This window comes from Gadus morhua, chromosome 14 (assembly GCF_902167405.1).
Source record: "Gadus morhua chromosome 14, gadMor3.0, whole genome shotgun sequence".
NCBI classification, from domain to species: Eukaryota; Metazoa; Chordata; class Actinopteri; order Gadiformes; family Gadidae; genus Gadus; species Gadus morhua.
Genome location: NC_044061.1, coordinates 16,732,444 through 16,757,393, shown reverse-complemented (window position 1 = coordinate 16,757,393; position 24,950 = coordinate 16,732,444). Strand labels below are relative to the sequence as shown.

The 24,950-nt window shown below is 41.7% G+C and overlaps 2 protein-coding genes and 1 pseudogene across 2 annotated transcripts; all 3 read right to left on the bottom strand.

Moving 5' to 3' along the window:
• Positions 1 to 9,146: 9,146 nt before the first annotated feature.
• LOC115558937 (mucin-5AC-like) lies at positions 9,147 to 12,272 on the bottom strand. Its single transcript, XM_030377488.1, has 3 exons — positions 10,352 to 12,272; positions 9,748 to 9,935; positions 9,147 to 9,273 (listed from the first exon to the last, which is right to left on the bottom strand). The coding sequence occupies exons 1-3, from the start codon at positions 11,840 to 11,842 to the stop codon at positions 9,147 to 9,149; spliced, it is 1,806 nt and encodes a 601-aa protein (XP_030233348.1). The 5' UTR covers positions 11,843 to 12,272.
• A 34-nt stretch (positions 12,273 to 12,306) lies between these two features.
• On the bottom strand, positions 12,307 to 18,384 carry LOC115558936 (mucin-2-like). Its single transcript, XM_030377487.1, has 4 exons — positions 18,373 to 18,384; positions 16,050 to 16,519; positions 12,445 to 15,152; positions 12,307 to 12,335 (listed from the first exon to the last, which is right to left on the bottom strand). Exons 1-4 carry the CDS (start codon positions 18,382 to 18,384, stop codon positions 12,307 to 12,309), a joined length of 3,219 nt encoding a protein of 1,072 aa, XP_030233347.1.
• A 126-nt stretch (positions 18,385 to 18,510) lies between these two features.
• Positions 18,511 to 24,950, bottom strand: part of LOC115558935 (mucin-5B-like) — a 32,354-nt pseudogene continuing 25,914 nt past the window's right edge.

Genomic DNA, 24,950 nt, shown 5'->3' with positions numbered 1-24,950 from the left:
TACTAAAGCTTAAATGTGTTGAAACTAAAACTGATTTGAATGTGCAAAATAGGCCTTATTCACCTAGCGACCATCTTCTTGATGATAGCTTGGAGTGAAATGTAATAAAATGGCCACTGGGTGATTAAGGCCTATAGCAGATTATCATTTTACCACACTCTTACCGCACTTCTGCTTGGGGCAACATTCCCCCGTCTCTGTGACTTTGATTTGGCCCTCTTGGACACAACTGAGAGGTGGTAGTATTGGGCATTCAATATGCTGGCACGTGAAGTTTTCCCTGCCCAGACAGGTGCACACATCACAGCCCTGTTCCCACGTCTCATTGACCTGTAAAAGAAAAGTAGACGCAGGCGCTTTAATGGTCTGCCTAACGCTGGGCGGTTACTGGACGGTATTATTGGACAGTATTGTATTCCTGTATAAAGGGAAGGAGGATGAAGGAATTCAATATTTACCATCTTCCATTCATCATTTTTCAAGACACAAATATCTGTCGGGAAAACAAAATACACAATCTATTGAACCAACTTAGTCTACACATCGATTGAGTTCCGAAATTAGGCCCATATATCTCGGCTCCTGAATTCGCTGTAAAATGTTTGCTAGATAAAGGGTACTACAGCATGCATACAGTGCTATGCTTATTTGTGAGCGCTTTAGGGGTCTGAATTAAATAATAAGACATTGCTATTGAAGCAAATGGCAAAATGTCAATATACATAGCAAAAGCAATGTAATTAGGTCTCTTACCACAAGACGGCACACATATGTTTGAGGCGATGTTGAGCTGGACAGATCCCGGTGGGCAGTAACACCCCTCACACTTCTTGGAGGTCAAGGCAGTAAAGAAGTTCTTGTTGTAGATGAACTCATAATTGTATCTGGATGTAAAAAATGCACACACTATGTCATGGTCGTAATTGTCCCCACACGAAGAATGATCTCATGCGTTTTATATCATAAATAAGTGTTAACAGTATAGCCAGGCACCGTCAAGATAAAGGTAGGCTACACAAGCCATGAAGCACTAACAATTATTACATGGAACACCTGTTATGCAACTAGACATTTCTGATACTTATTCCAATAATGCGTTGTATTCCCCGAGATCACTTCCACATCCTTAATGTAATACTTTTTTTTTCTCAATAACAAAATACAGTTGTTTGATCATCGTGAAGTAACCTGGGATAATGTGAGTTGCTGTCATACCACCATTGAGAGTGAAAATCGATCAGACGGTGACTCATGTTGACGAGCAAGTTAAAAGTTACGATGTCATTTCATTCTAATATAATTTCCGCAAGTAACTGTTGAAGTGTCATTTTGAGGCTTCAGATATCGTGCTTTTCGGGGCTAAGCATGGCTCGAACAATAGTAAAGGTTCGACACGATTGTTTATTCAGAGATACGGTAAACGGACATGAACTTTGGCGGTGCATATGTGTGGCCGGAATGACAAAGAAGCCATGCATACATTGTCTGATTTACCCAGTTAAATATTGAGTCCATGTTGTTGGTATGGGTGTAATGGTAAAGAAGCCACGTCTATAGGGTCTGATTTATCTCAGAACCATACAACTATAGGCCTATATCTATGGTGTTGTCTTGACCACTTAGGCCTATGTTTAGAAGCATAAACTATCAGAACTTGTATTAGAATTACGAATGTTTGGCCCTATCAGTTACAATTGTTAGCTTTAATATCGTGTCGTCTAATGCGTTAATATGATACATTTATTTACCTGATAACATGACAAGGAGACAGTCGGGCAGCAGCACTACATTGTTCGGACAATATTTATACCCAATAGGCGAATTACAAAGTACCCTTTAGTAAACAATAGCCTATCTAAAATTGCAATTAAAGAGATGACTCACGTTTCAAAATGTTCCCAATGGATTAAAATCGTTGTTATGAAGTGTATCTCGATTACTACAAGAGCTGCTTGGCCAATGTTGCTCTAGTTTGGCTGTAGCGCACATAGACTGCATATAATACAGGTTAACCCGTTAATAAAAATGAAACAGATTTGCATGCATTGGTTGATTGTGTCAGTGGCGGGCGGTGACGTTGACGCGACCAGGAATTAAGGAGTAGGCCTAATGGTCACAGCTTTGGGCACTGGTGCGTGAAACAGTAGGATCTTGTTAAATGTGAAATTCAGCTCAAGTTTATTTCCACCACATGGTGGAAATAAATGGTCAAGCAGCATTTTAGCGTATATGCCCAGAAATACTGTAGTCTTTCAAAACACCTGCACATGCGTTACATTTGCACTTCATATGGACCGCTCGCCACTGGTATGTTGATGAGGGGAGAGCAAGACAAATGTTTAGCACGCAGCCCTACAATGAAATTATATTTGACCAATGGGAAATACTATTGAACGCGTGAGCCGTAGTTTAAGGACATAAAAAAAAAAAATGACCCACCGACCCAAGTAGAGTATGTATGGGAAACACTTCATTAGATTCGTGGCTGCCTGCTGGCATGACCTAGGCCTACTTGTTAAAGTATGACATCGTAGTTCACTAGATTTCAATTAAAGCATGAGGCATCCAAAACAACAAGCATTGTTTTTACAATACCTGTAATCACAAGTGGGCTCCACCCAAGGGCCGCAGGCTTCATACACTTTGGGACTGCCGCATGTGTATTCTGTAATTCCAAAATAAGAATAAAAGGGTTGATGCAAACAGAGACCTAAATACACTGAAAAAAAGGCTTGAATAGATAGAAAAGGTGTGATTGTGTGTATGTGTTTGTGTGTGTGTGTGTGTGTGTGTGTGTGTGTGTGTGTGTGTGTGTGTGTGTGTGTGTGTGTGTGTGTGTGTGTGTGTGTGTGTGTGTGAGTGTGCGCGTGTGTGTGTGTGTGTGTTTGTGTGTGTGTGCACGTGTTTGTGTTTGCTTGTAAAATTTCATGAACATTCCTCGCGTGTGATTATTATGCTCAGATGAAACACATTGCACTTTACATTCCTATTGTTAACAGCTGTACTGCGGGTTTGAAATGCAGTCCGGGCACAGGTTTGGTTTTAACTCAATATCATAAAATGAAATAGCACACACCACAGATTCCATCAGTGGCATTCCTCCAATCTATGCAAACACCGGCTTCAGCACATGCCATAGCGTAGGTCTGTATGCTTGTGCAGCCGATGATGTCAATCTCCATGTTGCAGACGTCGAAATTGCAGGCCACCATAAATGGCTCAAAGGGAACCACATCATGGCACTTTCCAAACACACTGGAGAAGGGATTAAATATCGTGAGTATAGAGAATACAGAGAGTGACTATAGGAAGCTGGTATACCACTGTAGTACATTTAGGGTAATTAGAAGACTCTTTTATCCAAAGTGATTTACATTGTTCAGAAGAAAGAGAAACAATATATCACTGTCGTTACAGTAAGGATGTACATAGAACCAAGTGCCAAGCAATAACGATTGTTACGTATACAACAAAAGCTAACTAGGATAAGATGCTACCCATTTTTAAGTGTACTATTTTTAAGTGCAAGGACTTAAAACATACAATACATGTGTAAGTGGTGGGGGGGGGGGGGGGGGGGGGGGTAAGCTATTTAGAGTCTAATTGAACTCTGAACTACTACATGTACGTTACTATTAATGTGAAACCGGACAACATTTAGTAAAATATACTTAAAAACATCTACTTGAAATGAATAGTGTGATGAATTGATTGAAAACACAATATTTAGAACGAATGGAGGGTTGGTGAATGGAGGGTTGGTGTTCTGACCTGCTTGAGATGATCTCACAGAGAGAAGCCTTGCAGGGATGAACGGGTACAGGGGTCGTCGGAGATGGTGTAGGTGTAGGAGGATGCATACACACACTGTTGTTCAGCTGCCACTCATGGGCCATGTATGGACAGGACAAAGCAATCTCCCCACTGGGCAACATGCAATCATTTGTTCGGTTGTTGTCGCAGGTACCTAGAGGAAGCCATGTGATGATCAATTTCGGAAGTGTTTACGTAATAATCATTCACATGGCACCACAAACTATTGTTAGCTGTGATGAATGCAGTGAACAGTTGTAAATAAAAAAATGTCAATATAGCTAAACCATTATAGTTTAAAGATAGACCTCGGACATGCACAGCAAGGTCTTGAATATTCTAAATGTCCTAGAAACGATGTACAGTATGAGATATATGATAAGACAATAAACTAGACTGACCACACTGCCCCTCTGTGTTATGGTTGAATTCTTCATATGGTAGGTAGACGCTGAACATGAGTCCTGAGAAGGTAATCCTAGCTCCAATAGATTCGATGAACAGCACCGTATCTATACCAGTGGTCGCTAAACCAAAGTCCTTATTTTTGAATGCAGGATTCACACGAAGGCCATCCACGAAAACCTAGGGCAAGAACATTGTTAATAAACATTACAAATAGTCTTTAGCTTTGTAGCGACAATATTTGCAGACAACACATACGGATACATTCAGATACTGGTTGGGGTGAGTGGAACGGCCAACTAATGATTGTCAACTAACTTTCATCAATATATTTTGAAAATTCAATAAATATTTAATCAATTTAAATTACCATGTTGATGGGAACACCATTGATGTCCTTATGGGTAATAAAGATTGTGTATTGCTGGTAGTATACAGTTAAAGACTGTGGGCAGGAAAGACCATCTTCTGCATCACAGTAGTAGTTCTCGATCACAACGCTGAAGTTGTATTTGGGGTGGATCTCCTTTACGAGCACGTAGGAACAGTTGCCTTGGAAACCATAGTAGGTTCCATCAAAGGTAACATAATGGGGGTCTCCCCAGCCATAGCAGATGCCTTTATAGGGAGAGAGTTTAGATAAAGATATAAATATACACGCCAATATATTCAATAAAGGGAGTTTTTGTGCTCCTCATGTCAACATTCTTTTGAATTTGTCATGCAGAGGTTTTCATAAAAGAGTAATTCATTAATCAGATGAGACTTACATTGGCATTCATAGTGGGGGCAGCATCCATCCTCATCATAAACTACTGTAGCGGGAAAGTTGTTAGCGCACACCATCGGTTCCTGTTTTTTACATTCTGTTGTGTAAGTGGTCACTATACCATCCAAACATGTTGCGTTAACACACGGGCTCTCTTTCCAACTCTCCCCGCTCTATGGAAAAAAATAATAATATAAGTTAGTGTGTACAATCAAGATGATATTTTGACACAATAGTGTGAAAGCTCCATACAAATATTGAATGGGATCTCATGATGTACCTTTTTGGGAGGATTCCAGTTAACGCAACTCTTTGCGACAAATTTTGTGGTTGGTTGCTGGGTTGTTGTAGAAGGCCTACTTGAGCTCCGATGTTGTGTGGAGCTCTCAGTTGTAGTTGGAACCGCAGTGGTAGATTCCTTACAGTAGGAAGGCTTTGTAGTCACCACTAGGCAGGTTTTATTGATATATTTGCAGTAAGCAGTATAGCACCAGGCTCCATGGTCAGACACATTGTATATCATGGAACCTAAAGATAAATGAAGATAGTCGGATGTGGTTAAGCATCTACCCTACATTTGTTACACCATTAAGAAAAACTTCAATAATTTTGGTTTACTGAAGGTAATTTTTTCAAAGGGATCTAACTGTACATTGGGCTGAATGAGGACATTTGCAACATGTTTCGCAATCTTGGCTTCTTGAAAACATCAGCTGATTTTCTTGGCAGACAGGTGTCTTCAAACTTTTAATTCAACATTTAACGTTAAATGACACTGTTGAATGGTTGATTTGGAAAGTGTCCTGTGAGGTTTATTACAAATAGACTACAACAGCCAAAATAGTCTGAGATTGAGTCTCTGTTACAAACCCAGTGTGTTAGGTACTCACCGGCTTCATACGCTGTGCCGTTATATTTGCAAACGCAGATCGGAGCGTGGGTTGGCGAGGATGTGCTGTGAGTCACCACCGATTCAGGGGTAGTCATTGGCGTAGTTGTTGGTAAAGTTTTCAATGTGGTGGTAGGTGTTGTCGGAACTGTAGTGGTTGTAGTTGTCAGAGTAGTAGGGGAGGTTGTTGAAGGTTTGGTTGTTGGAACCGGTGGTGGCGTATGTGGCACTAGTGTGCTCTTCATTGTAGTGATAGTAGGGGTTTTAGTTGTAGGTGTGGTTGTTGCAATTGGTGTTATTGTAGGTGGCACTGGTGTACTCATCGTTTTAGAGGTAGGGGAGGTGATAGTAGGAGGTGTGGTTGTTGTTACAGTTGTCGTAGTAAGTGGCGTAATTGTTGAAATTGGAGTTGTTGTAGTTGTAAAAGGACGGCAGTTGCAGCACTTTACTCGGATCTCATAGTCCAGACAGTCTTGTTTGGAAGTCTGCATTTTGTTTTCACAGACTAGTCCAACCCTTGAATTGCAAGTTATGGTCTGCCCAAGATCTTTGATTGGTAGAGTTGGGTAAAGAGTAGCTCTACACTGAACATCTTCAGGAGCTGAGCAGATGTCGTGCCCATCAGCTCTTATCTTCTGGATAGATTCATCTTCTCCACCATTTGGACCAGTTGTTGGTGCTCCAAGATTAAACCAATCTGACCATTCACAGGTCATTATACCCAAACAGGCTGTAGTTGTTGGTGTAGTTGTTGTTGAAAAAGGCGTTGTTGTGGGTTTGGTAGTAGAAGTAGGTGAGGTTTTTGTGGGAGTGGTTGTTGAAACTGGGGTGGTAGTTGGTGGAACTGTTGTGGTCGTAATTGTTGTTGTAGGAGAGGTTGTAGATGTAGTGTGATGACATGAACAACACCTGACTCGGATCTCATAATCCAAACACTGTTGCTTGAGTCCTTGTTCATTATTTTGACACACAAGACCGACAACTGAATTACAAGTAACAGCCTGTCCTACATCGGAGAGGGGAAGATTGGGATATAAACTAGCTCTACACTGAACATCTTCTGGGGCTGAGCAAATGCTGTGGCCAGCAGCAATGATCTTCTGGATAGATTCATCTTCTCCACCATTTGGACCAGTTGTTGGTTCTCCAAGATTAAACCAGTCTGACCAATCACAAGTCATTATTCCAGAACAGTTTGGAGCAGTTGGGCTTGTGGTAGCAAGTGGTGTAGTCGAAACAGTTGTCGTAGTTGGGGATGCAGTTGTTGTTATGGTAGTTGTTGTTGTAGATGTGGTCACTGTTACCAGTGTTTCAGTACTTGGTACTGGGGTAGTTTTCGTTGTAGGAGAGGTTGTAGAAGGAGTTGTGGGTATTGTAGTAGTTGTAGGCGCGGTTGTTGTAGGTGTTGTTGTTACAACAGGTCTGGTAATAGGTGGTGCAGTTGTTTTTATTGAAGGAGTTGTTGTAGTTGTAATCGGACGGCAGTTGCAGCACCTAACTCGGATCTCATAGTCCAAACAGTCTTGTTTGGAAGTCTGCATTTTGTTTTCACAGACTAGTCCAACCCTTGAATTGCAAGTTATGGTCTGCCCAAGATCTTTGATTGGTAGAGTTGGGTAAAGAGTAGCTCTACACTGAACATCTTCAGGAGCTGAGCAGATGTCGTGCCCATCAGCTCTTATCTTCTGGATAGATTCATCTTCTCCACCATTTGGACCAGTTGTTGGTGCTCCAAGATTAAACCAATCTGACCATTCACAGGTCATTATACCCAAACAGGCTGTAGTTGTTGGTGTAGTTGTTGTTGAAAAAGGCGTTGTTGTGGGTTTGGTAGTAGAAGTAGGTGAGGTTTTTGTGGGAGTGGTTGTTGAAACTGGGGTGGTAGTTGGTGGAACTGTTGTGGTCGTAATTGTTGTTGTAGGAGAGGTTGTAGATGTAGTGTGATGACATGAACAACACCTGACTCGGATCTCATAATCCAAACACTGTTGCTTGAGTCCTTGTTCATTATTTTGACACACAAGACCGACAACTGAATTACAAGTAACAGCCTGTCCTACATCGGAGAGGGGAAGATTGGGATATAAACTAGCTCTACACTGAACATCTTCTGGGGCTGAGCAAATGCTGTGGCCAGCAGCAATGATCTTCTGGATAGATTCATCTTCTCCACCATTTGGACCAGTTGTTGGTTCTCCAAGATTAAACCAGTCTGACCAATCACAAGTCATTATTCCAGAACAGTTTGGAGCAGTTGGGCTTGTGGTAGCAAGTGGTGTAGTCGAAACAGTTGTCGTAGTTGGGGATGCAGTTGTTGTTATGGTAGTTGTTGTTGCAGATGTGGTCACTGTTACCAGTGTTTCAGTACTTGGTACTGGGGTAGTTTTCGTTGTAGGAGAGGTTGTAGAAGGAGTTGTGGGTATTGTAGTAGTTGTAGGCGCGGTTGTTGTAGGTGTTGTTGTTACAACAGGTCTGGTAATAGGTGGTGCAGTTGTTTTTATTGAAGGAGTTGTTGTAGTTGTAATCGGACGGCAGGTGCAGCACCTAACTCGGATCTCATAGTCCAAACAGTCTTGTTTGGAAGTCTGCATTTTGTTTTCACAGACTAGTCCAACCCTTGAATTGCAAGTTATGGTCTGCCCAAGATCTTTGATTGGTAGAGTTGGGTAAAGAGTAGCTCTACACTGAACATCTTCAGGAGCTGAGCAGATGTCGTGCCCATCAGCTCTTATCTTCTGGATAGATTCATCTTCTCCACCATTTGGACCAGTTGTTGGTGCTCCAAGATTAAACCAATCTGACCATTCACAGGTCATTATACCCAAACAGGCTGTAGTTGTTGCCGTAGTTGTTGTTGAAAAAGGCGTTGTTGTGGGTTTGGTAGTAGAAGTAGGTGAGGTTTTTGTGGGAGTGGTTGTTGAAACTGGGGTGGTAGTTGGTGGAACTGTTGTGGTCGTAATTGTTGTTGTAGGAGAGGTTGTAGATGTAGTGTGATGACATGAACAACACCTGACTCGGATCTCATAATCCAAACACTGTTGCTTGAGTCCTTGTTCATTATTTTGACACACAAGACCGACAACTGAATTACAAGTAACAGCCTGTCCTACATCGGAGAGGGGAAGATTGGGATATAAACTAGCTCTACACTGAACATCTTCTGGGGCTGAGCAAATGCTGTGGCCAGCAGCAATGATCTTCTGGATAGATTCATCTTCTCCACCATTTGGACCAGTTGTTGGTTCTCCAAGATTAAACCAGTCTGACCAATCACAAGTCATTATTCCAGAACAGTTTGGAGCAGTTGGGCTTGTGGTAGCAAGTGGTGTAGTCGAAACAGTTGTCGTAGTTGGGGATGCAGTTGTTGTTATGGTAGTTGTTGTTGTAGATGTGGTCACTGTTACCAGTGTTTCAGTACTTGGTACTGGGGTAGTTTTCGTTGTAGGAGAGGTTGTAGAAGGAGTTGTGGGTATTGTAGTAGTTGTAGGCGCGGTTGTTGTAGGTGTTGTTGTTACAACAGGTCTGGTAATAGGTGGTGCAGTTGTTTTTATTGAAGGAGTTGTTGTAGTTGCAATCGGACGGCAGGTGCAGCACCTAACTCGTATCTCATAGTCCAAACAGTCTTGTTTGGAAGTCTGCATTTTGTTTTCACAGACTAGTCCAACCCTTGAATTGCAAGTTATGGTCTGCCCAAGATCTTTGATTGGTAGAGTTGGGTAAAGAGTAGCTCTACACTGAACATCTTCAGGAGCTGAGCAGATGTCGTGCCCATCAGCTCTTATCTTCTGGATAGATTCATCTTCTCCACCATTTGGACCAGTTGTTGGTGCTCCAAGATTAAACCAATCTGACCATTCACAGGTCATTATACCCAAACAGGCTGTAGTTGTTGCCGTAGTTGTTGTTGAAAAAGGCGTTGTTGTGGGTTTGGTAGTAGAAGTAGGTGAGGTTTTTGTGGGAGTGGTTGTTGAAACTGGGGTGGTAGTTGGTGGAACTGTTGTGGTCGTAATTGTTGATGTAGGAGAGGTTGTAGATGTAGTGTGATGACATGAACAACACCTGACTCGGATCTCATAATCCAAACACTGTTGCTTGAGTCCTTGTTCATTATTTTGACACACAAGACCGACAACTGAATTACAAGTAACAGCCTGTCCTACATCGGAGAGGGGAAGATTGGGATAAAAACTAGCTCTACACTGAACATCTTCTGGGGCTGAGCAAATGCTGTGGCCAGCAGCAATGATCTTCTGGATAGATTCATCTTCTCCACCATTTGGACCAGTTGTTGGTTCTCCAAGATTAAACCAGTCTGACCAATCACAAGTCATTATTCCAGAACAGTTTGGAGCAGTTGGGCTTGTGGTAGCAAGTGGTGTAGTCGAAACAGTTGTCGTAGTTGGGGATGCAGTTGTTGTTATGGTAGTTGTTGTTGCAGATGTGGTCACTGTTACCAGTGTTTCAGTACTTGGTACTGGGGTAGTTTTCGTTGTAGGAGAGGTTGTAGAAGGAGTTGTGGTTATTGTAGTAGTTGTAGGCGCGGTTGTTGTAGGTGTTGTTGTTACAACAGGTCTGGTAATAGGTGGTGCAGTTGTTTTTATTGAAGGAGTTGTTGTAGTTGTAATCGGACGGCAGGTGCAGCACCTAACTCGGATCTCATAGTCCAAACAGTCTTGTTTGGAAGTCTGCATTTTGTTTTCACAGACTAGTCCAACCCTTGAATTGCAAGTTATGGTCTGCCCAAGATCTTTGATTGGTAGAGTTGGGTAAAGAGTAGCTCTACACTGAACATCTTCAGGAGCTGAGCAGATGTCGTGCCCATCAGCTCTTATCTTCTGGATAGATTCATCTTCTCCACCATTTGGACCAGTTGTTGGTGCTCCAAGATTAAACCAATCTGACCATTCACAGGTCATTATACCCAAACAGGCTGTAGTTGTTGCCGTAGTTGTTGTTGAAAAAGGCGTTGTTGTGGGTTTGGTAGTAGAAGTAGGTGAGGTTTTTGTGGGAGTGGTTGTTGAAACTGGGGTGGTAGTTGGTGGAACTGTTGTGGTCGTAATTGTTGTTGTAGGAGAGGTTGTAGATGTAGTGTGATGACATGAACAACACCTGACTCGGATCTCATAATCCAAACACTGTTGCTTGAGTCCTTGTTCATTATTTTGACACACAAGACCGACAACTGAATTACAAGTAACAGCCTGTCCTACATCGGAGAGGGGAAGATTGGGATATAAACTAGCTCTACACTGAACATCTTCTGGGGCTGAGCAAATGCTGTGGCCAGCAGCAATGATCTTCTGGATAGATTCATCTTCTCCACCATTTGGACCAGTTGTTGGTTCTCCAAGATTAAACCAGTCTGACCAATCACAAGTCATTATTCCAGAACAGTTTGGAGCAGTTGGGCTTGTGGTAGCAAGTGGTGTAGTCGAAACAGTTGTCGTAGTTGGGGATGCAGTTGTTGTTATGGTAGTTGTTGTTGTAGATGTGGTCACTGTTACCAGTGTTTCAGTACTTGGTACTGGGGTAGTTTTCGTTGTAGGAGAGGTTGTAGAAGGAGTTGTGGGTATTGTAGTAGTTGTAGGCGCGGTTGTTGTAGGTGTTGTTGTTACAACAGGTCTGGTAATAGGTGGTGCAGTTGTTGTTATTGAAGGAGTTGTTGTAGTTGTAATCGGACGGCAGGTGCAGCACCTAACTCGGATCTCATAGTCCAAACAGTCTTGTTTGGAAGTCTGCATTTTGTTTTCACAGACTAGTCCAACCCTTGAATTGCAAGTTATGGTCTGCCCAAGATCTTTGATTGGTAGAGTTGGGTAAAGAGTAGCTCTACACTGAACATCTTCAGGAGCTGAGCAGATGTCGTGCCCATCAGCTCTTATCTTCTGGATAGATTCATCTTCTCCACCATTTGGACCAGTTGTTGGTGCTCCAAGATTAAACCAATCTGACCATTCACAGGTCATTATACCCAAACAGGCTGTAGTTGTTGGTGTAGTTGTTGTTGAAAAAGGCGTTGTTGTGGGTTTGGTAGTAGAAGTAGGTGAGGTTTTTGTGGGAGTGGTTGTTGAAACTGGGGTGGTAGTTGGTGGAACTGTTGTGGTCGTAATTGTTGTTGTAGGAGAGGTTGTAGATGTAGTGTGATGACATGAACAACACCTGACTCGGATCTCATAATCCAAACACTGTTTCTTGAGTCCTTGTTCATTATTTTGACACACAAGACCGACAACTGGATTACAAGTAACAGCCTGTCCTACATCGGAGAGGGGAAGATTGGGATATAAACTAGCTCTACACTGAACATCTTCTGGGGCTGAGCAAATGCTGTGGCCAGCAGCAATGATCTTCTGGATAGATTCATCTTCTCCACCATTTGGACCAGTTGTTGGTTCTCCAAGATTAAACCAGTCTGACCAATCACAATTCATTATTCCAGAACAGTTTGGAGCAGTTTGGCTTGTGGTAGCAAGTGGTGTAGTCGAAACAGTTGTCGTAGTTGGGGATGCAGTTGTTGTTATGGTAGTTGTTGTTGTAGATGTGGTCACTGTTACCAGTGTTTCAGTACTTGGTACTGGGGTAGTTTTCATTGTAGGAGAGGTTGAGGAAGGAGTTGTGGGTATTGTAGTAGTTGTAGGCGCGGTTGTTGTAGGTGTTGTTGTTACAACAGGTCTGGTAATAGGTGGTGCAGTTGTTTTTATTGAAGGAGTTGTTGTAGTTGTAATCGGACGGCAGGTGCAGCACCTAACTCGGATCTCATAGTCCAAACAGTCTTGTTTGGAAGTCTGCATTTTGTTTTCACAGACTAGTCCAACCCTTGAATTGCAAGTTATGGTCTGCCCAAGATCTTTGATTGGTAGAGTTGGGTAAAGAGTAGCTCTACACTGAACATCTTCAGGAGCTGAGCAGATGTCGTGCCCATCAGCTCTTATCTTCTGGATAGATTCATCTTCTCCACCATTTGGACCAGTTGTTGGTGCTCCAAGATTAAACCAATCTGACCATTCACAGGTCATTATACCCAAACAGGCTGTAGTTGTTGGTGTAGTTGTTGTTGAAAAAGGCGTTGTTGTGGGTTTGGTAGTAGAAGTAGGTGAGGTTTTTGTGGGAGTGGTTGTTGAAACTGGGGTGGTAGTTGGTGGAACTGTTGTGGTCGTAATTGTTGTTGTAGGAGAGGTTGTAGATGTAGTGTGATGACATGAACAACACCTGACTCGGATCTCATAATCCAAACACTGTTTCTTGAGTCCTTGTTCATTATTTTGACACACAAGACCGACAACTGGATTACAAGTAACAGCCTGTCCTACATCGGAGAGGGGAAGATTGGGATATAAAATAGCTCTACACTGAACATCTTCTGGGGCTGAGCAAATGCTGTGGCCAGCAGCAATGATCTTCTGGATAGATTCATCTTCTCCACCATTTGGACCAGTTGTTGGTTCTCCAAGATTAAACCAGTCTGACCAATCACAAGTCATTATTCCAGAACAGTTTTGATCAGTGTGGCTTGTGGTAGCAAGTGGTGTAGTCGAAACAGTTGTCGTAGTTGGGGATGCAGTTGTTGTTATGGTAGTTGTTGTTGTAGATGTGGTCACTGTTACCAGTGTTTCAGTACTTGGTACTGGGGTAGTTTTCGTTGTAGAAGGAGTTGTGGGTATTGTAGTAGTTGTAGGCGCGGTTGTTGTAGGTGTTGTTGTTACAACAGGTCTGGTAATAGGTGGTGCAGTTGTTGTTATTGAAGGAGTTGTTGTAGTTGTAATCGGACGGCAGGTGCAGCACCTAACTCGGATCTCATAGTCCAAACAGTCTTGTTTGGAAGTCTGCATTTTGTTTTCGCAGACTAGTCCAACCCTTGAATTGCAAGTTATGGTCTGCCCAAGATCTTTGATTGGTAGAGTTGGGTAAAGAGTAGCTCTACACTGAACATCTTCAGGAGCTGAGCAGATGTCGTGCCCATCAGCTCTTATCTTCTGGATAGATTCATCTTCTCCACCATTTGGACCAGTTGTTGGTGCTCCAAGATTAAACCAATCTGACCATTCACAGGTCATTATACCCAAACAGGCTTTACTTGGTGGTGTAGTTGTTGTTGAAAAAGGCGTTGTTGTGGGTTTGGTAGTAGAAGTAGGTGAGGTTTTTGTGGGAGTGGTTGTTGAAACTGGGGTGGTAGTTGGTGGAACTGTTGTGGTCGTAATTGTTGTAGGAGAGGTTGTAGATGTAGTGTGATGACATGAACAACACCTGACTCGGATCTCATAATCCAAACACTGTTGCTTGAGTCCTTGTTCATTATTTTGACACACAAGACCGACAACTGAATTACAAGTAACAGCCTGTCCTACATCGGAGAGGGGAAGATTGGGATATAAACTAGCTCTACACTGAACATCTTCTGGGGCTGAGCAAATGCTGTGGCCAGCAGCAATGATCTTCTGGATAGATTCATCTTCTCCACCATTTGGACCAGTTGTTGGTTCTCCAAGATTAAACCAGTCTGACCAATCACAAGTCATTATTCCAGAACAGTTTGGAGTAGTTGGGCTTGTGGTAGTAAGTGGTGTAGTCGAAACAGTTGTCGTAGTTGGGGATGCAGTTGTTGTTATGGTAGTTGTTGTTGTAGATGTGGTCACTGTTACCAGTGTTTCAGTACTTGGTACTGGGGTAGTTTTCGTTGTAGGAGAGGTTGTAGAAGGAGTTGTGGGTATTGTAGTAGTCGTAGGCGCGGTTGTTGTAGGTGTTGTTGTTACAACAGGTGTGGTAATAGGTGGTGCAGTTGTTGTTATTGAAGGAGTTGTTGTAGTTGTAATCGGACGGCAGGTGCAGCACTTAACTCGGATCTCATAGTCCAAACAGTCTTGTTTGGAAGTCTGCATTTTGTTTTCACAGACTAGTCCAACCCTTGAATTGCAAGTTATGGTCTGCCCAAGATCTTTGATTGGTAGAGTTGGGTAAAGAGTAGCTCTACACTGAACATCTTCAGGAGCTGAGCAGATGTCGTGCCCATCAGCTCTTATCTTCTGGATAGATTCATCTTCTCCACCATTTGGACCAGTTGTTGGTGCTCCAAGATTAAACCAATCTGACCATTCACAGGTCATTATACCCAAACAGGCTGTAGTTGATGGGGGAGTTGTTGTTGAAAAAGGCGTTGTTGTGGGTTTGGTAGTAGAAGAAGGAGAGGTTTTTGTGGGAGTGGTTGTTGAAACAGGGGTGGTAGTTGGTGGAACTGTTGTGGTCGTAATTGTTGTTGTAGGAGAGGTTGTAGATGTAGTGTGATGACATGAACAACACCTGACTCGGATCTCATAATCCAAACACTGTTTCTTGAGTCCTTGTTCATTATTTTGACACACAAGACCGACAACTGGATTACAAGTAACAGCCTGTCCTACATCGGAGAGGGGAAGATTGGGATATAAAATAGCTCTACACTGAACATCTTCTGGGGCTGAGCAAATGCTGTGGCCAGCAGCAATGATCTTCTGGATAGATTCATCTTCTCCACCATTTGGACCAGTTGTTGGTTCTCCAAGATTAAACCAGTCTGACCAATCACAAGTCATTATTCCAGAACAGTTTGGAGTAGTTGGGGTTGTGGTAGTAAGTGGTGTAGTCGAAACAGTTGTCGTAGTTGGGGATGCAGTTGTTGTTATGGTAGTTGTTGTTGTAGATGTGGTCACTGTTACCAGTGTTTCAGTACTTGGTACTGGGGTAGTTTTCGTTGTAGGAGAGGTTGTAGAAGGAGTTGTGGGTATTGTAGTAGTCGTAGGCGCGGTTGTTGTAGGTGTTGTTGTTACAACAGGTCTGGTAATAGGTGGTGCAGTTGTTGTTATTGAAGGAGTTGTTGTAGTTGTAATCGGACGGCAGGTGCAGCACCTAACTCGGATCTCATAGTCCAAACAGTCTTGTTTGGAAGTCTGCATTTTGTTTTCACAGACTAGTCCAACCCTTGAATTGCAAGTTATGGTCTGCCCAAGATCTTTGATTGGTAGAGTTGGGTAAAGAGTAGCTCTACACTGAACATCTTCAGGAGCTGAGCAGATGTCGTGCCCATCAGCTCTTATCTTCTGGATAGATTCATCTTCTCCACCATTTGGACCAGTTGTTGGTTCTCCAAGATTAAACCAGTCTGACCAATCACAAGTCATTATTCCAGAACATTTTTGATCAGTTGGGCTTGTGGTAGCAAGTGGTGTAGTCGAAACAGTTGTCGTAGTTGGAGATGCAGTTGTTGTTATGGTAGTTGTTGTTGTAGATGCGGTCACTGTTAACAGTGTTTCAGTACTTGGTACTGGGGTAGTTTTCGTTGTAGGAGAGGTTGTAGAAGGAGTTGTGGGTATTGTAGTAGTTGTAATAGCGGTTGTTGTAGGTGTTGTTGTTACAACAGGTCTGGTAATAGGTGGTGCAGTTGTTGTTGTAGTAGTACTTGTTGTAGGTGTGGTTGTAACCGGTGTTATAGTAGGTGTTACTGGTGTAGGTGAGGTGGTAGAAAAAGGCGTTGTTTCTTGCGTAGAAGTTTGTATTGTTGTTGGGCAATTCACTTTCCTACAGCATTTCACCTTTATCTCATAGTCATAACATATGGGTGGGAATTGATCTTTGTTTTCACAAATTAATCCAACTTGTGTATTACACTCTACCTTTTGTCCCAATTCAGAGAGAGGCACACCTGGATAATGTACTGCTTGACACATAATAGCTATTGGTGCATCGCATGTATCATAACCTTTCTCAAAAATTGTCTTAATGTTTTCAATATCCCCCCCTCCAGGGCCATACTCAGGATAGTCTATGCTTATCCACTTTGACCAATCACATGCTGTTTCACAGGGTTTCGGGCTCTCTGTGAGAGGTGTTGTGGGTATTGTAGTAGTCATAGGAGTGGTTGTTGTAGGTGTTGTTGTTACAACAGGTGTGGTAATAGGTGGTGCAGTTGTTGTTATTGAAGGAGTTGTTGTAGTTGTAATCGGACGGCAGGTGCAGCACTTAACTCGGATCTCATAGTCCAAACAGTCTTGTTTGGAAGTCTGCATTTTGTTTTCACAGACTAGTCCAACCCTTGAATTGCAAGTTATGGTCTGCCCAAGATCTTTGATTGGTAGAGTTGGGTAAAGAGTAGCTCTACACTGAACATCTTCAGGAGCTGAGCAGATGTCTTGCTCATCAGCTCTTATCTTCTGGATAGATTCATCTTCTCCACCATTTGGACCAGTTGTTGGTGCTCCAAGATTAAACCAATCTGACCATTCACAAAATATTGTACCAGGACAGGTTGGAGTGACTGGGCTTGTACTAGTAAGTGTAGTAGTGGGTGGTATAGTTGTTGTTGTAGTAGTACTTGTTGTAGGTGTGGTTGTAACCGGTGTTATAGTAGGTGTTACTGGTGTAGGTGAAGTGGTAGAAAATGGCGTTGTTTCTTGCGTAGAAGTTTGTATTGTTGTTGGGCAATTCACTTTCCTACAGCATTTCACCTTTATCTCATAGTCATAACATATGGGTGGGAATTGATCTTTGTTTTCACAAATTAATCCAACTTGTGTATTACACTCTACCTTTTGTCCCAATTCAGAGAGAGGCACACCTGGAAACTGTACTGCTTGACACATAATAGCTATTGGTGCATCGCATGTATCATAACCTTTCTCAAAAATTGTCTTAATGTTTTCAATATCCCCCCCTCCAGGGCCATACTCAGGATAGTCTATGCTTATCCACTTTGACCAATCACATGCTGTTTCACAGGGTTTCGGGCTCTCTGTGAGAGGTGTTGTAGATTCACTAGTTATAGATGTAATTTGGGGTGTAGTACAAGCAACATAATCACAGCACAGTACTCTGACCTGGTAGTTGAAGCATAGAGCAAGCGGGCCCGCCTGGTCTTGGTTGTTACATGTTAGTCCGTGGGCCACATCACATTGCACAACCTGCCCCACCTTGTTTATGGTCACGTTTGGGAACTTCTCGGCTCTGCATTCAATCTGACTTGGTTGATCACATATTGAGTGTCCAGCTGCTCGAATCTTATCATAGGTTTCAGAGTCCCCCCCAGGAGTTCCAAGCGTAGGGAAGCTGGTATCAAACCATTCCGACCATTTACATGGTCTGCATGGTACGGGTTCTATTGAAGAAATACATCCAGGTTATTTAGTGCTATTGATTACAAAGTTAATACTTAAGAAAGTGACTAAAACTCTCAATTACCTGAAGTGATTGTTGTAAATGTAAATGGTGTAGTCAAGTGGCTGGTTGCTATAGGGGTAGTTGGTCTTGGTGGGGTTGTAGAGCACTGGTAAATATCTCTTTCAATGGTACCATTCTTTGAACACACTGCTGTAATGCAGGAACCAAGCCCATCTGTTGTGTTGTAGATAGTCTCTCCAATTCCATATATCTTTCCATTGTATGTGCAGGTGCAGGCTGTAGATGGAGATTGGTTTATTTGTACAATTGGTCTGGAACAGTTACAAAATACCGTACTTGAATCTTCCCTTACCTTGGACATCATAGCGGCATTGGATAGTCATGAGGTTGCACAAGCTTGCAGGGAAATAAAATATATGACAAAATAAATATTGAAATGTTTTTTAAGTTTGGATAAATCAAATGGAGATGTTCCAAATTATTAAACTGCCTACCATGAAATGCAGTTTTTTGTTGTTGGCACTGTGTCACCGGTGTTAAAGTGGCCCTGCTCCTTATCATAGCAACCACATCGGTCCTTTTGAACACACTTCATCTTGTCCTCATCAAAGAATGGCTGCTCAGGAGGGCATTTTGGATAGCAACCTATGTGAGGAGAAATTAACATCAACAGCAATGACATAAATGATTCTAATGCTCATCAGAGGGTGGCAAGGAAAGTCAGTTGGAGTTTCACAGACTCTGTTTAATTTAGCTATCAATGGACAACTTTGGGATTTTTTAACCGGGACACTATTTTGTTATAATCTTTGGGCAAATCATCAGAATTGTAATTGTAATGCGGAAAACAATTTTAGAATTGTTTCTAGCGAGAGGCTACAGCCATAATCTGCGAAAATTGGGCTGCAATGTAACCCTTTGGGGCAATTATGCAGGAAATATTCCTGTTGTCTCACATTAAGCAAGTCTTGGTTCGACACAATAACAAAAGGACCTTGATAAAGTGAAAGATAAAGAAACAAAATAATTTAAGAAAAATCTTAAATCCTTTCCATCATTTCTGAATATAATCTGAGAAGTTCAATGCCAAAGACCAGCACTTTTAGGGGGTGTATATTGACAAGGTGGTGTAGAGCGGAACAGTAAACACCCTCTTTTGGAACAGCTCTAGTTCCGGAAGTAAATTTCCCATTCATTTTCTCAATCTTATTAAATTATATTGTTTATATTGATAATACAAGTTGTGTCGTATATTATGTGTGTGTGTATGGGTTTGTGTGTGTATGTATGGTGTTTCATATAGTGTATAGTGTTGTCATCGACATGTTAGGTTCCTTTCTTCCAGACTGCATAATAACGTTACTTGTTTTTAATACATGTGAATTCAGACTCGTATTCCAGTTACATGTTCATTCCACATTGTGTATTCCAAGCATTTATGCTACCAAAATTAATAAAAAGAAATGCTAGTGCTATATCATATATTTTTACTAGTGGTGGGCATAGATAAAAATAAATAATCTAGATTAATTCCTAAATTAATCTAGATTAATCTAGATTAAAATGGCAAACGGCAAAAAATCTGTTTGTTTACCTTGACAGCGGTCAATTATACTGGGCAATGGTGATTTATCAAAAATAATAGACAACTGAACGTTGGGAAGGCCCATGCAAGTGAATGGAGCAGTCTACAGCATTGAGAAGAGCTGTGTAATAAGTAAGGGATAATGTATAGAACGCCGGTCATTATCGAGAAAATAAGCCCCGACAGGGCGAACATGACACCGACGCGCAGCGGAGGTGTCTTGCTTCGCCATTAAGGGGCTTATTTTACGTTATTACACGGGTCTTTTCAACGTTCCGTTCACTTGCATGGGCACTTCACAACTTCAGGCGGTGAATTATTTTTTGATAATTCATTGGTAACGGATGAATAATGACCGCTGTCAAGGTAAACAAAATGACTTTTTTGCCTTTGGTATCACTCCGCACGTAGTCCGGTAACTTGTCAATGTAATACAATTAATTAATTTATTTATTTTTTCCACAATGTCTTGTTTTTTAAAAAATGTATGATGACTATTATGCTCTGTAAGGTGACCTTGGGTGTCTTGAAAGGCGCCTCTAAATTAAATGTATTATTATTATTATTATTATTATTATTATTATTAATAAGCGGGATATGTATCAACCCAAGCGCTGTCGGTTGCTAAGCGACGACGTCAACGTCTTGGGCAGACTATTTCTCTGATGATCAACACTAAGAATGCTGGTAACAAATACATTGTAAATAAATTGTTTCGTTTTGGGAAGTAGCCGTGTAATAAGCGGGATAATGCATAGAACCTTGGCGGTCATAATAATGTATAGAATAATGTATAGGAATTTGCGGGTATATGTCCCGCGCAAATTATTATTATTATTATTATTATTTTATTTTGATTTTTTTTCTTCTCCCCTTGGGTCGACTTGGGATCTGTCGGCGGTCTACTGGTAGACCGCGATCGACTGGTTGGGCACCCCTGATCTAAAGGAAATCACGGTTGCTGTGGTAAGCGATCGAGTTCCGTTCAGCAGTCATCGACGACTTGACTTGTGCGGGTGTGATTAACGTTTCCATATTAACAGCGAGCTCCACCAATGAAAGACGTTGCGTTACATTTTAGGATTATGGTTAGTGTAGTTGCTGTCTCAAATGAAACATTTTTTTCTTAAAACTTCACTTCAAGTTCACGTCTTTAACTTTTGGCTTCTACAGGAGCATATTCCATCGTTTCACAATATAACGGCATGTAGTAGGTATACTTTGGATGGTTACGACATTATTGCCTCTCATCAAAACCTCTATGGAGAAAATTTATTGGATTTTTACTTCCGGAAACACACTGGCTCTATTGCCATTTTCCACCAAGGAATACATTGCAGCACATTTCCATTGGGTATTCTTTCAGACCCAAAATGATTAGAAAATAAGGTCCATGTTGAAAAATGCACAAGGTTTTTCATCAATAAAAGCGGGCGAGAGATTTGAATTTAAACATGTTGAGCTCGAATTCAGAAATGTAAAACATGCATGCAGCAATGCAACATATATTTTGCATTAAATAGCATAATTAGAGAATAGCTTGTACCTTCTAGGGGAGGTATTTGTGTAGAGCAGCCGCCGAAGGGGTTCCGGCAGGTTTTCTGGCAAGGTGAGCCACATGGCTTGTAGTGCCACTCACATCCACCAGGGGGATTATAGTAGTCACAGAATAACGCTGAAAAAATATGTATATTCATGCCAGTATTTCACAGTATAATAAATTAAGTACAACATTTTTGCCTAATATTTTGATTGAAGATCTAATTCTGGATTGATACTGCAGTATCGATCGATACTGCATTTTATGTTAAATTAGAGACATCCTAAAAATAATCTCCAAGATTAAACCAGTCTGACCAATCACAAGTCATTATACCACAGTAGTTTGGAGTAATCGAATGCACACATGCAGTCCAAAACACAGACCCCATTTACACCTGGTATTAACGGCTCGGCCCAAACAAACGTGTGGCTTAGAGTGTGGCACCCGCCTCTCATTCACTTTGTATTGAATACGTGCTCGCGATGGGCAAGGAATCATGTAAGGCGATAACTTTAGTTAACGGGCTAGGTTATGAAAATGAGCGCGTCTAGCTGCTTTGCCTTCACGTGCTACTTACGACAGATCACAGGGGTTCTCCATTGTATGCAGGTTCCAGCTTCATTGCATGCCTGAGCATATGCTGCTACAGCAGTACAGAAACATTCGCAGTCTCCTCCGCTGTCACATGCACATGAGTCAAACACACAGGCCTCGTAGTAAGGACTTGGATCCACCTAAGGAGAGATAATGGTGTTTGTTAGCAATGACTATACTTTTCTATCCAGGGGGCAGGATAGTGTAGCGGGGAGTCAAAAGCCTACCTTTAGGCATCCTTGAGTGGCCTAAGGTCTACCTGCTCTTTGATACCATAGAAGTATATAACATTCACTGTAAGTTGCATTGGATGAAAGAATCTGCTTGGTGAACGCTATTTGATAGACTCAGAGCTCCCCTGTAAAATGCTTTGTTGACAGTTGCTAAACAATTGCATAGTTTTGTCTGTTCAAAGCAAAGACGTTAAAACTAATCTTTGCTTACATCACAACGAAATAATACACACTACATCCAATTAGTACCATTGATCAATGATGGATTGTTTATATATGTCAGAGCAAACTGGGGAAACACATGTTTCGTGTTGTAACCAGTACTCTACTTCACTGAAATCTTACCACTGAGTGGCAGCCGGAGAACACTGTGCTCTGTATGATGCTGCACTGCTTCTGTGCCCAGGGCTGCCTGTAAGGATTCATAGCACAAGGGCTCTTTGGGGCCACGGCATTTGGACAGCTTGCAGAATCCTTCCAACTGTTTCCAAATAACAGCGGGTTGGTCACCACAGCATTGCTCCTTGTAGTCAGGTCATTATTGGCATTCCCATCGTAGTTACCGCACAGACCACACACACGACCCTGTAATCAAACACATGCTTACTAGTTTCATAGTTGTCAGCCAGATCTACATTAGTGGTCCACACCCAGTCGACAAAAAAAACCTTTGCCGTATCTTTCAGCTACCTTCCAATCTGGGCTGAGCTTAATAAATATGCTGGTCCTCTTGTCCCACATTAGGATGAGGCCATTGTTTGCTTCAATGACAAGGTAGATCCCCATAGTACTGATATGGAACGGTGTTGCATCTTCTTTTCCATTTGAGATCTGGTAGGTTCCTTCTGTCAAAATAAGCTCTGAGTTCTGGGAAATTCACAAAAACACACAATCAGTCTCACAATGGCTTGGCAACAGAAAAAACTTTAAAGTTAAGGACCTTAATGACACAGGTCAGTAAGGTCCTTAATGACCTGTGTCGGTATTCATTGCAAGTCGATTAGGATAAAAGTGTTTTACCTCAAGGAACACTTTGATGGTCTTGGAGCAGGTGGTCCCTGTAGTTCCACAGGGGACGTTCTCAGTGATGACTCTAAAGGTCCCATTGCTTTGCCCTATGCAGTAGTCCTGAGGAGTATGGACAGAAGAGATCAATGCTATTGCGAAAAGTAATCTTCACTTTTTTGGCCCTGTACAAATACAGTCCTCCTAATTGGAAAGGTATCAATGTAATCTTTGTGATATTTCTGCGTCTCAAAATTGTTTTGATGTCTAAAAAAAAGAAAGACGATTCCAAAGTGAGTGTGACCAAATCAAATGTATTATATCTCATCTGTTGATAACTTATCATTCGTTGATATCATATTTATGCCCCATACTTGAGCAAGTGTGTATTCACAGCTGCCATCAAAGTTGAAGCTCTTCTCATCGAAAGTGATGAAGTGGCCATCTCCGTAGACAGAACATCTGCCATAGCACAGGTTATTACTGCACTGCCATGACCTCTGCTTGCATGTGCTGTGGAATACAGACAGGTTAAATTAGAATGAAGGTTATGACGCACAATATAATCAACAAAATAAATCTACCCCTCTCAGAAATCAATGCAGTTGAGTCACCACCAAAAGATGGATCGTTACATCCCTAATCTACTTGCTTTTATACCAAAAAATAAGTTACGAGGTAATGTATTGCAAGAATTATTTTTTTTGGACATTTTATTTAAATGGAAAAAACAAACCCGGGCTTCATACTCTGAAAGGACAACCATATTTACCATGTAGTTAATAAGTCTTTCTTTACCATGTGTTACAGTCAATCTTAATGCTATCTCCTGGCTGGTATGTGGCGCTGTTGTGAACACAGGGACAGGACTCCATTGGGATGCACTCTCCTTTACCGTCAGACACCATCCCCTCTGGACACACGCAGCCAGAAATGCACTGTGTGCTCACCTGAATAGGAAATACAAAATTAAGCTGCAATTCATTCATGCACAGTAAAAAATATATGCATATTTAACAAGTGAATCTCGAATCCAGCAGTCTTAATTTGTTATATCATAACTTCTTAGTAGATACGGCACGGAGCCTGGGCAGGAAAAAAGAAACGGCAAGGGGTGGAGCTAGGCCGTTTTCCATTGTGTATATATATTCTACCGAAGAGATACTCATTAATAGATGATGCTTCAGAAGGAGATTTTAATAAATGTATTTCTACAGTAACCAGTCTGCATGATGCTGATATGAAACCTAAAAATATGCTTGTTGAGAGTTTACTAATGCTGGGTGAGTTTGGTTTGCTAATGATTAGAGATCCCCAGCTCAAGCAACATGATTGGTCAAAATAAATATGAAAGAGAGTGTACTGCCCCGTTCACCAAGATTTTAGGTAGTCAGTAATCAGACTTTATATATTATCAAAAAAGTTATAATATATATAAAGTCAGTAAATTGCTTCAAATTTCAATTAATTCAATTCATTTCTGTCTTTTATTTGCATTCCTACGGAAGTAGACTTTCTGGTAATAAGTTCCCTCTGGGTCTGTACTCTTCAGGTGGACTCTTCAGCATTATGGAATGGAAGACTATCTTACACAGGCCATGTCCAGAGTGGCACAGCTCTTCTGGCATTCGGTTCCCTTGGCCCCAGGGCCCGCCGTGGAGCAGTTGAAGAACACCATTGGGGCCACGCAAGCTACAAAGCATCAAAATACTCCCATGATTAAAACTCTTCACAAATTGTAAACACTTCACTGGACACTCTCAGGTGTTCTATTTGATTGGTCTCTCAAATTATAGTACAGAAGGTTTATGTGTGTGTCTGCTTGTATTTTATTTGTTAAACTCACTTGGCATTTGGTAAAGCTGTCCAATGCAGCTGAGTTTGCCCCCTTTACAGGAACTAGATTAAAAAAAGAGCCCATTAGACGTATTAGAGATGAGAGAGAGAGAGAGAGAGAGAGAGAGAGAGAG

Coding starts and splice junctions, on each gene's coding strand:
- LOC115558937 (XM_030377488.1), bottom strand. CDS start 11,842: ATGACCTGTGAATGGTCAGATTGGTTTAATCTTGGAGCACCAACAACT. Junction 9,936..10,351: donor CTACAACGAAAACTACCCCA/GTACCAAGTACT, acceptor GATCCGAGTCAG/GTGTTGTTCATGTCATCACA. Junction 9,274..9,747: donor AACAACTACAGCCTGTTTGG/GTATAATGACCT, acceptor CACTGGTAACAG/TGACCACATCTACAACAACA.
- LOC115558936 (XM_030377487.1), bottom strand. Junction 15,153..16,049: donor CTTGCTACCACAAGCCCAAC/TGATCAAAAATG, acceptor TTCATGTCATCA/CACTACATCTACAACCTCTC. Junction 12,336..12,444: donor GAAAACTACCCCAGTACCAA/GTACTGAAACAC, acceptor TGCTACCACAAG/CCAAACTGCTCCAAACTGTT.